General features: G+C 39.6%; 1 protein-coding gene across 1 annotated transcript in view; it reads right to left on the reverse strand.

Annotated features, from left to right (window-relative positions):
- KIF16B (kinesin family member 16B) overlaps positions 1-14929 on the reverse strand; it is a 275124-nt gene that overhangs the window by 18451 nt on the left and 241744 nt on the right. Inside the window, exon 26 of the mRNA XM_015560287.1 lies at positions 13638-13721. Within this exon, the coding sequence (XP_015415773.1) occupies positions 13638-13721 (84 nt within the window). The remainder of the gene's footprint in view (positions 1-13637; positions 13722-14929) is intronic.

Raw genomic sequence — 14929 nt, forward strand, 5'->3', positions numbered from 1 at the left:
AACCCAATTTTCTGATGAGGGCTTTTTGATTCACAACAAGCTTATTCATTAGTTTCCTGAAGATAAATAAGCATGTTTAAAGTACTTAAAATGCAAGTTTTATTGCAACCTTTGGCAATATGAACACAGGTGAATGTGGCTCATGCCCTGGGCATAAGAGAATCCATCATTACAATGATTCCAGGATATTCAGAAGATAAAGAACCACCTATGAGCTTGCAGCTTGCCCACTGTTTTAGCTAATATTCACTCAGAGGACTACGGCTTCTCCATGGCTGAGCAAGCCCACAGTTACCAGTGCACGTCCCTGGGGACTGAGCTATGCTGCGGTCATTTCAAAGACCTCCTGTGTTTTATGTGTTTACAGAGTGGATTCTTATCTTATTTCATTCTATTGTGTAATAACTCTAGCTATATATCTACATAATTATACTTACATATAATAATGAATTGTATCTATAATTGACTTCTCTACCCATCTCTATAACCTGTGCAGCTATAATCTACATCTATGGTAAACTTATATAACCTAACTATATTTACAACTATACTTATAATTTTAGCTATATATTATCTATAGAAATGAAATCCACATAATTATATATTATCACGTGCTTAATCTTCTGTTATAATTAATGTATCATTGTATATCTCCTCCTCCAATGAGTATTTTACAGGATTGTGACTTCATTTAACAACAATGCCATCTGGAGGGGTCTAAATGACAATCCAGTCACCTCACAGTTCTAGGAAAGGACTAAGAACTTCATGGTGGGCCATCCCTTTACCTTCACCCAGGACCATATGTACACATGGGGGAAAAAGAAAAATAATATCAAGCTCTGGCAGAAATGAACAACTATAGCCAAATAAACAGGAATTCTAGTAGAAATTAATGACCTAACATGACACTATTATTTACATGATTCAAAATGGTCACTAATTCCAAAACCATTTTAATAATGCGGGCATCATCCCAACATTGTCAACAGTTTTTCTAGCATCTATCATCACATCTCAAGTAGGGCTGTTCTTTTCCCCTTTTAGCTGTATTTCTATCTGACACTTCCGCAGAGGAACCAGAGCTAATTAACCGCTTCAGTTTAAAAGACCTTTCCTTCTTACCCCGTTGTGCTGCAGCATGAATGTGAGGTGTAAGGGGTGGCAGACTGAGAGAATATTAAAATGGTATTTAATTAAGCAGAGTAAACAATAAGGTCAATAGTGATTTGAAGCTAACATCTGTCTCTGAACAAGGCAGGCAAGCTCCCTAGGTACAGGCAAAGGAGAGGTGAACTCCGCCGCATGCTCCTTTGTCTATGCCACTTTGATATCTACTTCTGTTTCAGAGGCAATGAGACATTTAATAATAAAAAAAAGACAGATAGTGGCACCTTGCTGTGTCTGGAGGAGAGGAGGAACAACCCTCCAGCTTTGTAACACTGCAATAATCAGGTTCCATTTCATGTGGCTGTTAAAAGTAACCAAGGAAATGAAAAATGTTCTCTACCAACTCCATAAACAGAGCATGCACAGCTCTGAGGTCTCCCATCTTCAGCTGCGCTGTGTTACCTTCAGCTGATGCTATTTCCACAGATAGGAAAGAATTTGAGAACCTCTGTTATGTATTTGTCAAGCCCCAAACACGCTGTAAGTGAATATGGGAGCTGGGGAGAAGACACATGTCACAGTTCTAGTGCTAGGACAGCACATGAGTTTGGACTGTAATTGGGTTGGATAATACAATACCAAAAGCCCCCAAAATGGAAAAATTACCACTGCCATTGCATCTGGGGTGAACCGAAATGGCTTCTGTCATGGTTATTTTTATTTGTCAACTTGACTGGGCCACTGGGGTGCCTATGAGAGTATTTTTGGGTGAGATTAACATTTGAGTCAATAGATTGAGTAAAGGAGATTGCCCTCCCAAATGTGGGTGGGCCTCATCCAATCAGTTGAAGGCTGGCAGTAAAAGGGACTGCTTCCTGCCTGACTGTGTTGAGCTGGGATATCAGTCCTTTCCTGCCTGGGGACTTCAATGGAAATACTGGCTCTTCTTGGGTGTAACTGGAACTTACACTATCAGGTCTCCTGGCTCTCAGGCCTTTGGACTTGGACTAGAACTACACATCTGGTTGCCAGTTTGCCAACTGCAGATCTAGAAATGCCTCAGCCTCCATAATCAATGAACCAATTCCTTATAATAAATTTCTTCTCTCTCTCTGTCTCTGTCTCTCTCTGTCTCTCTCTCTCTCTCACACACACACACACACACACACACACACACACTATTGGTTCTGTTTCTGTGGAGATAACCCTAATACAGTTTCCAAACCCTAAATAAGTGAAGTGGTAAAAAGTGCTATTTCAATACCATGGGTTATATGTAGAAATGCAGAGTTCATAAATACATTTAAAACCAGATTTCATCATTATCTTGTTAGGGTTTATGTCTGTGAGGGGGAGGGGGGGGAGAGTTAATATTGGCATTGCGGTTATGTATAAAAAAAATCTTGCTTTTTAAGAGATAGATCCTAAAATATTTATGGATAAAATATAATATCTGGCATTTGTTTTAAAATAACCGTGTGTGTGTGTATGTGTGTGTGTGTGTGTATGAATGAAACAAGACTGGTCACATGCTGATTAAATATTAAAGCTGGCTGATGTGGGCGGGTACATGGGGGTTTATTATAATATTTATTCCATTTATTCTGGTTTTGTATATAGTGTGATAAGAAATAAAGTGAAAAAAAGAAGATATAGGTCATTGATTTCTGTATTATGATATGTCTAAGTTCCTTTAATACACTGAAGTTCAGAAAGCTGGAGATGGTTATAAAGCCCTTCACATAGAAGTTTGCTATTACAATCAAAGAACACAATCCTAATAAGATTGTGTTCTTTGATTCTAGGAATTCTTTTAACACTGGATAACACCAGATATCCAACAGACTTAGGTAAAGGCAATTTCTCTTTTAAGCCAGACTGGCTACAAAGAACTGCCAAAGAAGGTCACTCAGTATGTAGGAGAACGGAAGCCATGTCCTTAAATGAAGATGTTCTCTCCTCCATGGGAAAGTCTAACCACATTTTGATGCTAAAATCAATGTGCTCAAGTCCTCTGGGTTCTTCATACTCATTTGACAGAAGATCATTTCAGCTTTTCTGTCTGACAAAGAACTAAAGGGAATTTACTTTCAGTATAGTATAAAGTTAAGTGGTGTAGGAAAGAGCAACTTATATTGAGATTTCTTAAGTGACCCTTGAAAAAAATTTTACACATTATACTAACAGTGTAATTAAATGTAGTAACAGGTCACTTAGAATATTCTAAATGATATACAAGATGAAAGAATATGAAGGTCCTCTGAACTAGACATCAATATGGACAAGTATTTATAATAATATATGAAAATAACAGGGGAGCCCTAGCTGGTTTGGCTCAGTGGATATAGTGTTGGCCTGCAGACTGAAGAATCCTGCGTTTGGTTCCCACCAAGGGCACATATTCAGGTTGCACGCTCGATCCCCAGGAGGGGGCGTGCAGGAGGCAGCTGATCAATGATATTCTCACATCATTGATGTTTCTCTCTCTCTCCCTCTCCCTTCCTCTCTGAAATCAATAAAAATATATTAAAAAAAAAAGAGAAAATAACAGGGGAAAACTCTTTATAACTACTTATCAATTATATCAGGATTCCTAGCCTCTAACCTATTTTATGGTTACATGTGACTACAGAGATTTCTTTGTTGGTTTCTGTATTCAAATGTTTTTATTCGCAAAGGGAGAATGCCAGGTGAATACCCCATTAATTTGCAGATTCTGAAAAGAATTGATTCATACAGACAGATACCTGTCTTGAGTTTGAAACAAAAAAGTGAATAAAAATGGTGCTTGGTAAAGAGAGATAAAATAGTGACTATCCAATTTCAGAGTAATGAGTGAGCCACTCAAAATGAAATATAATTTATCATATGCTTAGCAATGGAGAAAATATGTATACAAACTATAATCTATTTAGAGGACGATTACCTTCCTTTTCATAGTAGTTTAAAGTCATACTCCCAAAAAATGGGTGGTAGTGTCAAATCCCTTCACCCACCAATGCATCCATTTTTCTTCCCTCCTTTTGTTTAGCAAAGTAATAAAGAGACAACAGAAGATAAGAGAATGTAGGGAAGATATGTGAAAGTGGAATGAAGAGAGACAAGGAGAAAAGGAAGGAGATTATAAATGCACTGGAGGCCTGATGTATGAAAATTCGTGTAAGAATAGGCCTTCCTTCCCCTGGCTGCTGGCACTGGCTTCCCTCCAGCACCTGGGACCCGGGCTTCCCTTTTGTGGCCGCTGGCAGGCACCGGGGACCCGGGCTTCGCTCCGGCCCCGGCTTCACTGGAATGACATCCGGAAGGACATCTGGTCTAATTAGCATGTTACCCTTTTATTATTATAGATGATGATGGCATGATGGCTTACTTTTAAATTATATTTATACTATTTTTAAATTTTTTTTAAAAAATTATATTTTTATTGATTTCAGGAGGAAAGAAGAGGGAGAATTAGAAACATCGATGAGAGAGAATCACTGATTGGCTGCCTCCTCCACACCCCACACTGGGGATCTAGCCCACAACCTGGACATGTGCCCTGGCCCTTGTCCATAGATCGCCGCTCAACCACTAAGCCACGGCAGCTGGGCATGTTTGTACTATTTTTAAGAGAAGTTATAGACTCACAAAAAAATTGAGAGGAAGATACAGGGATTTTTCCACATACAGCCCTACCTTCATTAACATTCCTCACCACAGTGTTGCATTTGTTATAATCAGTGAACCGACACTGACACATCATATCACCCAAAGTCTATAGTTTATATGTGTAGGTTTTTGTGTGGACATCATTTTTCAATTCACTTGGGTAAATATCAAGGAGTATGGTAAAGTGTGTTTAGCTTTATAAAAACTTCCAAACTGTCTTCCAAATCACTTTTAATTCCCACTGGCAATGAATGAGCGTTCCTGTTGTTATACATCCTCACCAGCATTCGATTACCTTAGAATTTTGGATTTGGCTGTTCTAATAGTTGTGGAGAGGTATCTCACTGTTATTTCAATTTGAAGTTCCCTAATGACATATGAAGTTGATGAGTATCCTTTTGTATGCTTATCTGTCATCTGTGTATCTTCTTTGGTAATGTGTCTGTTCGGGTCTTCTGCCCATTTTTAAATTGGGTTTTTATTTTCTTAGTTTTGAGGTTTTAGAGTTCATTGCACATTCTGGATAAGAGTCATTTATCAGATGTGTGTTTTGCAAATATGGTTTCCCCAGATTGTGGTTGGTCTCATTCTCTCGTCATTGTCTTTTGTAGAGCAGAAATTTTCAATTTTACTTGTCAAGCTTATCAATTATCTCTTTCATGGGTCATACCTTTAATGTTATATCTAAAAAGTCATCACCATACCCAAGGTCATCTAAGTTTTCTCCTATGTTATCTTCTAGTTTTATAGTTTTGTGTTTACATTTAGGTCTATGATCCATTTTGAGTTCCTTTTTGTGAAGTGAGTAAGGTCTAAGTCTAAATCCTTTTCTTTTTCTAGCACCATTTATTGAAAAGATTATCTTTGCTCCATTGTATTGCCTTTGCTCCTCTGTCAAAGATCAGATGACTATATTTATGTGGGTCTATTTGTGGGCTCCCTATTTTGTTCCATTGATTTGTCTGTTTGTTGGACAATAATACACTGTCTAGATTACTGTGGCTTTACAATAAGTCTTAAAATTGGGTAGTGCCAGTCCTCCAACTTTGGTCTTCTCCTTCAATATTCTTGACTATTCTGGGTCTTTTGACTTTCTGTATAAAGTTAAGCTTGCCCATATTCATAAAATAATTTGCTGGGATTGTTATTGTGACTGTAATGAATCTACAGATCAAGTTGGGAAGAGCTGTCATCTTGATAATATTGAGTCTTCCTATCCATGAATATGTAATATCTGTTAATTTACTTAGTTCTTTTTTTTCAATAGTTTTATAGTTTGTCTTATATAGAGCTTATACATATTTTATTAAATTTTACTTATTTTTGAGGGTGCTAATATTAGACTGTAGTGTTCTTTTCATTTCAAATTCCACTTGTTCGTTATCTATACTAATAAAAGGGCACTATGCTAATTAGACTGAACATCTTCCAGATGATTTTCCAGGTGTCCTTCCGGACAAAGCCATGGTGGTGGGGCCGAAGCAGAGGTGATTAAGGGGATCAGGCTGGCAGAATAGAGCAGTTAGGGGGATCAGGCTGGCAGGGGAGAGCAGTTAGGGGGATCAGGTCAGCAGGGAATAGCAGTTAGGGGAATTAGGCCAGCAGGGGGGAGCAGTTAGGGTGATCAGGCTGGCGGGGGAGCAGTTAGGGGCAATCTGGCAGCCAGCAGAGGTGGTTAGGTGGGATCAGGCAGGCAGGGGAGCAATTAGGGGCATCAGGCAGGCAGGCAGGTGAGTGGTTAGGAACCGGCAGTCCCGGATTGTGAATGTCCGAGTGCTGGTTTAGTCCTGGTTCCTGAACCAGCAATTGGACATCCCCTGAGTGGTCCTGGACTGGAGAGGGTGCAGGCCGGGCTGAGGGACCTCCCCCACTCTCCTGTACACAAATTTCATGCACCGGGCCTCTAGTTGTTATATAAGAAAGTGATTATAACCCTGTGCCCTGCGATCTTGAGTTCTAGGAAGTTTTTTTTGTCAATTATTTTACATTTTCTATATAGACAATCATGTAACCTGCAAACAAGACAGTTTTAATTCTTCCTTATCAATCAGTATATCTTTTATTTCTTCTTCTTGTCTTACTGCATTAATTAGGACTTTAAATGTTTAATTTTAAAAGTATACTCCGGTATAGTATGTATGGTTTCTCATGTAATTCCAACAACTGTACATAGTAGGTATTATTTCTGTCATTTAATAAGTAAAGAGCTGAAGTTTAGGGAGGGAAGCAACTTGCTAAGGTGACACATACACTGGTGTATCATACAGCGGGGTTCACACTCAGGTCTCACTCTAGAACCTTCCACATTGGTCCAGTCCTACACCGAGTTTCCTGTCTCCTTCCCAATGTTAGCCCAGGGATCACAGCATTTTCAACCCCTCTGACTCCATGAAGCAATGAGATGGGACAGCCCTCAAATTACAGTTCAGTCTTCTCTAACTTACCTGTAGTCACATGACTTCTTTAGCAAGTGCTTTGCTACTGACACTGGTGATTATGGAGTGATCCCTGCTAAGATAAATAACCAGATAACAGAGGGGGGGGGGCATAAATGAGGAAGTAAATGTTGGCTTCTTTCTGTGAAGTATTTCTTGAAGCTCTGACTGTTTGCTAATGGTTCTACCATTACCCATTTTGTAATATCAGCAGAGAGTAGATACGATGTTAAATTAAGCATAGAATTGCTAGATATCTTTCATACAGCCAAATGAATGAAAAAACGCAAAGATTTTTACTTTCTGAAATTAACTTTGAAACTGAAAGGGCTCAACTTATAAAATATCTAAATCAAATGATTCTATTGTTGGAAATTTAAGGTTTGAAAGTGATATAAAACTAAAGTAGAATGAGACACCTGTTAATCAGAAAAGCTAGACTGTACGTGTTATAGGCACTCAAGCCAGGAAAATGACCTCTGGCTGTGGGGTGGGGGTGAGTGGTAGAGATATGTCAACACTGACACCCTCTACTAATACCTGCATTTGTTAGATGAGGCATTTGAACTATTGATACTTTATTTTGAAAACAACTCTTCATTTCATTTTTTTCATTGTTCCCATGATAAAGAATGATATCTATAGATGCTGGGCATCCCTTTATTGTAAGAAAAGGGAAAAAGAGCAGCCAGGGCTGCACTGGTGCTCCCAGCTCAGCCACAGTGTCCTCCTGTATCCTTAAACAATTTCAAAGAAGCATGATAAAAACAAACAAAAAAACCCCACAAAAAATAAAAAAAGACCACAGAATAATCAAATCTGAACACAGACAAAACATGAACACTGAACAAACAATGAATATAATCAAATATCTCTCTATCCTGGCTAATGTGACTGCTACTCTTTAAAAATGAATCATAGTTTTAACCTCACTCTGTTCTTTTTGCCTTCTATATAAGAATTATTAAAACACTCAGCCTCAGAATTAGCCAAACAGCCAGTCCAGAACAAAGCCCCACTTCCTTGTACTCTTCCCAACATCACTAAAACAAGTCCAAATCCTATCATAACTTTTTGTAAGACCTTCTTACTGAGATGTCCCTATGCTTCCCATGGTATGTGGTTCTCCCTTAGTCCCGTGAGTCAATAAACCTAACACTCTTTAAAAACGATGTATTTGCGGGGGGTCTTTGCTAAAAGCCATTGCCATGTTTCTATTTTTCCCCAGGAGAGTTGGGGGCTCCATAGTTGACAGTCTTGCAGTCAATGACCTGGGATACATGCAAAGAGAATTAACAGGCTGTGCATCATAAATGTGGAGAAATTATGCTCACTTCATAACGATCTTGTGACTCTGATCTTTGTTACCATGAACAAAAGCTCAACCTTGCTGAAACTGCCAGGAAGCGTTTCTACTTTTCAGATTCTAGTTTTACAGGTTGACTAAAGGCTGGTCTTAGAACAAGAGATTCCTGGTATCTTCCAGAAGTCACCATGAATAAGAATACTCACGTGCTATGTCTTTGCCCCCAAACTGATATGCCCAACTGAGAAGCACATTGTTACACTTTGTGCGGCTGGTGGGTGGTGCCCTCACTCTTCCTTGGCTCAAGAAGCTCCCTCACTGCTGTCATCACACCCACCATTCCCAGGTCTCCACTATCACCACCTTACCACCTACCATTTTTGGGTGATTTTCTCTGTACCAGATTCCATGTTATGCACCTGATCTCACTGAAAACTCAGGTCAACTCTAGAGGGTGGTGGTGTAACTGATGCTCATTTTACAAGTAAGGAAACTGAAGCAGAGACAGTAAATAATTGCAAAGGAGCAGAAGCAGAATTCAAAACCAGAATGCTCTGCTCCAAGGCCCAAACTCTTGGCTATCACATCACTTTTTACCATTTTTAACAATGCTTTAGCTCATGAGATGAAAATGGAAAAGAAGCCTGGCTAGTGTGGCTCAATGGTTCAATGTTAACCCATGAACCGAGAGGTCCCTGGTTCAATTCCTGGGCACATGCCCAGGTTTTGGGCTCAATCACCAGTAGGGGCATGCAGGAGGCAGCCAATTGATGTTTCTCTCTTGTTGATGTTTCCATCTCTCTATCCCTCTTTCTTTAAAAAAAAAAAAAAATCAATAAAAAACTTAAAAAAATAAAAAAGAAAATGGGAAAGAAAAAAAAAGTGCCTAGGGTTGCAGTGTGTTCTAGTACTTTCAAGAAAACTTCCTAGGAATTTTTTAGTTAGTAATTCAGATAGGAAATAAATTTGCATAGAAATAATGTGACACCAAGCATAAAGATATGCTTTAAAAATAAACAAAGCCCTAAGCAATTGAGATTCAGAACCTCGAATGAGCCATGAAGTGAATATTTAAAAATCAACAATGATAACAAAGATGTTTCTTTAAACAAAAATGATATGACTGTAATGAAAGGCCATCCCTTCAGCCACAACCAGTTAAAAGGTAGGAGACAGGATGTGGGGCTGCTCCAGTTTCTTCAGTTCTAGTAGTAGATGCTGCTTGGCCCAGAAGAGGTGCTCAATGGTTGCTGAATGAATGAACAGTGTTTAAGAATCAATAATCAGGCAGTGGCTCCTGGGTAACAGTGAATGGTGATAATGCTGGAAGAGGATGTTTTTTCAAAAGAAGGAGCATTCCTTTGCAGGACGACCCAACTGCATTGCACACTTAGAGTGTGCTGATGAGTGAGAGAAGGGGCTTGCTCTGCAAGACACCCTGGTATGACCCGAGGCTCTGCCATTTACAACCTGTACGACCTTCCTTACCCTCCCCAAGACTTAATTTCCTCACCTGTAAAATGGAGATAATACAACTCACCTCACGAGCTAGTTGGGAGGAGCAAATGACATGTTACATGATACGTTTTGCTCATACCTGGCACTGAGGGACCACCTAGTAAATGTGAGATGGTAGCAGTATTAAGTGGAAGCATATGAAATTGCCAATGTGCTGCCATTTTGACATACACTGATAGTTTCTTACAGTTCCACCTAATTAATAGTAATGGTATCTGTCACCAAATACGGTAAAAAGCACCTTTCTGCTCAAAATAACTCATGAGGCAGAGTCTGATGTATTCTTTTCCTGTTACCTCCACAGCCTCATCTGCTGACCTCTGTCTTCCGGGCTGTTGTCTGGGTTACAAGAAAGGCTGTTACACCTGGGGAGTGTGGCTGTCAAGGTCCTCTGACTGCCCAGCGGCAGGATGTGCCCTTGACCTGCACACTTGCAGTGGATGGCTCAGCAGGCCATGTTGGCAGCCAGAGGAAGATCAGACCACATTCGAAAGCTTCAAAGACTCTATGGCATGAATCTTTGATTTGAGCATGGGAAGTAAATCAATAACAGGCCAGATTCTGGAATAACTGGCTCCAGGTATAAAGTTGGCCCAATAACTTTGGGTGGAGCTGATGCCAGTTAATCAATCCAGTTTGTGCTCCTTCATTTACACCCTGTTCTCACTCCTCCTGCCTTTTATGGTGCAATAGTTCAATGCTCTAGGCCTTGTGTCCCCACACTGCTCCCAGCACCTCTGCCACGCCACATATACAAGTAATATTCTTCTCTCTAAGGCAAGAAAATTAATCTCCACAATATCTAATGACGTGGCAAGTTCTGCTACTACCCATCATTTTTACAAGTCATTATTTTAACAGATTTAATTTATTTAACTTGAAAAGTGCAAACATGGTGTGTGTCTTTAATGTGGAAACATTTTATATTTTTGGTGATAACCTCAAACACAAGGTCAAAATCTTGGAAATATTTTAATAGCAAAGAAGATTAAAAGCCCAAATGCTTGCTTAAAACACTGCTTTATACAGGTGACTCAAGGTGAGGAGGCTTATAACGTTGCACTTCTGGATTTTAAAAATTGCCAGGTAATTCCTTTTGAGCACACTACGTAGACTGCTGTGTACCAGTGCAAATGTGTTCTAATAAAATCCACATTTCTGTACGTGTTTATGTATTAAACCTCTAGATAATATCATTAAGGAATTTAAACATATGTTCTTAGAGGAAAAGCAATGTCTCATTTATATTCCATATAACACCAAGTACTGTCTTCAGTATATAGTAGGAATTAAATAAACATACAATAAATTAAGTCAAGTAGGAAGTTCAAGAAGAGTAATTTTGTTAATTTTCACATAAAAATGTACTGAAACAGCGATTTCCAATGTTAGATTACAAAAAAGAAAAGAAAATAACAATAGCAGGAAATTAATCCAAGAACTTCAGATCAATTTTCCATTAAAGTGAAGCTGAATTATGCTTTCTCCTTGAAAATAACCATAGCCCAGCTGGTATGGCTCCGTGGTTGAGCATCTACCAATGAACCAGGAGGTCACAGTTCAATTCCCAATCAGGGCACATGCCCAGGTTGTGGGCTCGGTCCCCAATAGGGGCATGCAGGAGGCAGCTAATCAATGATTCTCTCATCATTGATATTTCTATCTCTCTCTCCCTCTCCCTTCCTCTCTGAAATCAATAAGAATATATTTTTAAAAAATAAACATAATATACTAAGGTTTAACTATCAACATGAGATGAAATACATTTAATTTAAAATGTGTCTATTTCTATGAGGTGTGAGATCCATTCGATAAAGGCTAATACCACAGGTAAATAACAGTTACAGGTTAGAAGGACCTGTACCGATAGAGACATTAACATAGAACTCTGTCCATCAATTGCTGATGGCTTAGTGTTTAAGTAGGAGATACTAGGAGAACAAAGGAGGTATCAGGAACAAAAGACGGCCCTGAACTTTGCTCTGACTCCAGAAGGTGGAATGGAAAGAGAAAAGTCACCGCAAGCTATGCTCACAGAAGTGCAGCACAAAAAACGCCCAAGCTGTGGCACAGCCAGAAACCATGTGAATTTCATGGAGCCCCGAGTAGCTAGGAACGACAGTCTCTTTGCTGTTGTTTATAAACTTGTTTTACATGCCATCATTCTTCTTATGTTCACTAAAAACAAGTCTAGATCACTGAGGCAGGTAAGGGTTAGGTAGGGGGAATCATCACTAGGTCTACTGTTACTTGTAAATTTCTTGGATGATACAATAAACCTTGAAGGGAACTTGATCAAACACGCTCACCATGGTAATCGTTCCCTGGAAGGCAAATTCTTCAGTTGGATAATAGGGTCAGCCCACCTCATGGGATGACTTCAGAAGCCTGTAATGCCCCACCCAGAGCACAGCCTCAGTAGTTCCTGGACCCCTTCAAACCTGTAACTCTATGGCTTAACTCAAATACCTCCTGTGAGCATGGCCACACCCTGAAACTCATCCTTTCTCAGAGCAGCTCAGTATAGAGGATCTCAGGACTCTAAAATGCCCCTCATGGACTACAATCTCCTAGTCCTCAAGGTCTCCATGTTCCCCACTCGCCCCATTTGCTCTCACTGGAATCTGCAGCTCTGGAAGTTTCCCCAGTGCTTGGCTCACTGGCATCAGGTACACCCCCCTGGGCAACCATTTCAAACTGGCTGCCACTGGGAATGAGAATAATACCTAATTTTTATGTGGCACTTTACAATTCAAAAGGACTCTCTTGGGCCTTCTCTTATTTGAGTTTATCTGCAATAGGTCTTATCATGATTCCTCTTAAGGAAGTAGCAAAGGGGACTTTAAGACACCCCCTGACAGCTTGCGGACACATTGTACTGAGCTATTTGTAACCTTATACTGTCTTGTCTCAATGGCTCACAGTGGCAGGAGAGTAGCCAACGACCTAGGACTTAGGACTGCCTGTGACTATGCCTCAGCACACAGTGCATTAGCATCCAGTCCCAAGCAAGTAAGCAACTGTATCCTGAAATGAAATACATACCATATAAACCATATAAAGCCGTTCAGTGTGTGGATCGGCAGTGAGACCATCAGAAAACAAGTTGTCTTGAACCAAAGTTCTACATGTGTAGCTGGCTCAAAAGACGAAGTTAAAATAAATCAAACAAAACCTAACCATGACTAAAATAGGTATGTGTCTTTTTGCTTCCAACTATCTTGAAAAAGTAATGATGCAATACTATCTTCAGTTAATTAATTCCAGGGCTTTTTTTTTTTCTTTTTCAGAAAACTTCATACCCTCATCTTGTATTACATACCATCTGTCTATAGTGAATATTTAGTTCTCACCCACAACCTGCTTTCTAACCCTTGCAATACAAGTATCTCCTTAAAAACCAGAAAAACGTTCTGCTAGACCATAGGGGGACAAGGGCTTATGTTTTAAATAAACTGATATCATTAGTTTATAATCTGCTGCTGCCATCTTCTGTGTCAATGAAGCAGCACCTTCACACTCACGAACAAGGTAATTGTGCTTAACAGGAATAATGCTCACTGGTCAATCAGAGGGAACATTTTCTACACAGAGAAGGAAAAGCTTCATTCTGTTACCTCTAAGTGACTCCGCCTCTCAGCAATCACACGTTCATCCTTGTTTCCAAATAGTTTCTTTGGAGGGAATTCAAGGGTAGCAAGCTGAAATACATATTTTACAAGAGATGCATTAATATCACACTTGTGATCTCTGGGCCATTATTAACCTATCACTTGGAATGTCTATTACGGGGTGAAAAGATGGGAGGCCCTGCCTTGCTTTGCCACTAATCGTCTGTGTGGCCTAAGCAGATGAGGCAAGCTTCCACAGCGGTAGGATGAGAAGGCAGGGCCAGGGGGACTCCAAGGAGGGACAGATATAAGTCTCAATGTTTTGTCTCAGACAACATTAGATAGTCTCTTTGCCAGATGGTGTTTCACCATTTTTATTTTTAAAACGTACATTTGTGTGTGTTTTTCCTTCCATTATACTAGTATTCAATTATTTTTGTGTTGCGATGAGAACTGGGAAACTCAGCTTGCACACTACCTGAACATTTTGTGCAATAGTTCTTGGACCACTGCTAAGGGTTCTCAAACATTCCATGTTGTCTTTTTCTTCAACTACGACTGCAAATGAAGACTGCCCCTGTGAAAAGGGGACTTCTCTTTGAATCTTTTCGCCTCGCTTCCTAAAGAATAAAGTTCAGGACTTATTTTAGCTAAGTCTTATAATTTCAGATCCAAAATATGCCATAAAATTCCTATTTTATACATATGCAAATCCCCTAGTTGGTTGAAATTTATATTGCCACAGCAAGAGTTAAAACTTAAGAACTAGCATTTATACATACAGTACTTCAAAAATTTAGTATTAAAGTAGCATATACATATAGCAAAATACACATATCCTACATGAACAACTTGGTGAATTTTCAACATCTCAATACACTGATGGAGAAACAGAACATACCTAGCACCCCAGGAACCCCTACATGCTCCCTTCCAATGTTCCCTCCCATCCTCTACAAAGGTTGACTGATTTCCAACAGCTTGGTTTAGTTTTACCTATTTTTGAATTTCATGTATACGATGCCATCAAATTAACCTAGTCATTATTTAACAGGAAAGGAGGAAAGGGAAGAACAGAAAAACACATGCCTAGGAAAGGTCTGAGTGAACTGGGAAGGTGCCTTCCTGTCAGTCACACCTGAAAGCTGAAAGCAAGTCAGTGGCCACGATGGGCATGGACACTGCAAGTTTTCCACACCTGAATATGTAAACTTCCAAACAACGGAAGCTCTCTCCTTCATCTCGCTCCTGGGACTCCTTTGGCTGGGGGATGCTCTCTCTTGTGCCCACATGGCATA

The sequence above is a fragment of the Myotis davidii genome, unplaced genomic scaffold (assembly GCF_000327345.1).
Source record: "Myotis davidii unplaced genomic scaffold, ASM32734v1 scaffold32, whole genome shotgun sequence".
NCBI classification, from domain to species: domain Eukaryota; kingdom Metazoa; phylum Chordata; class Mammalia; order Chiroptera; family Vespertilionidae; genus Myotis; species Myotis davidii.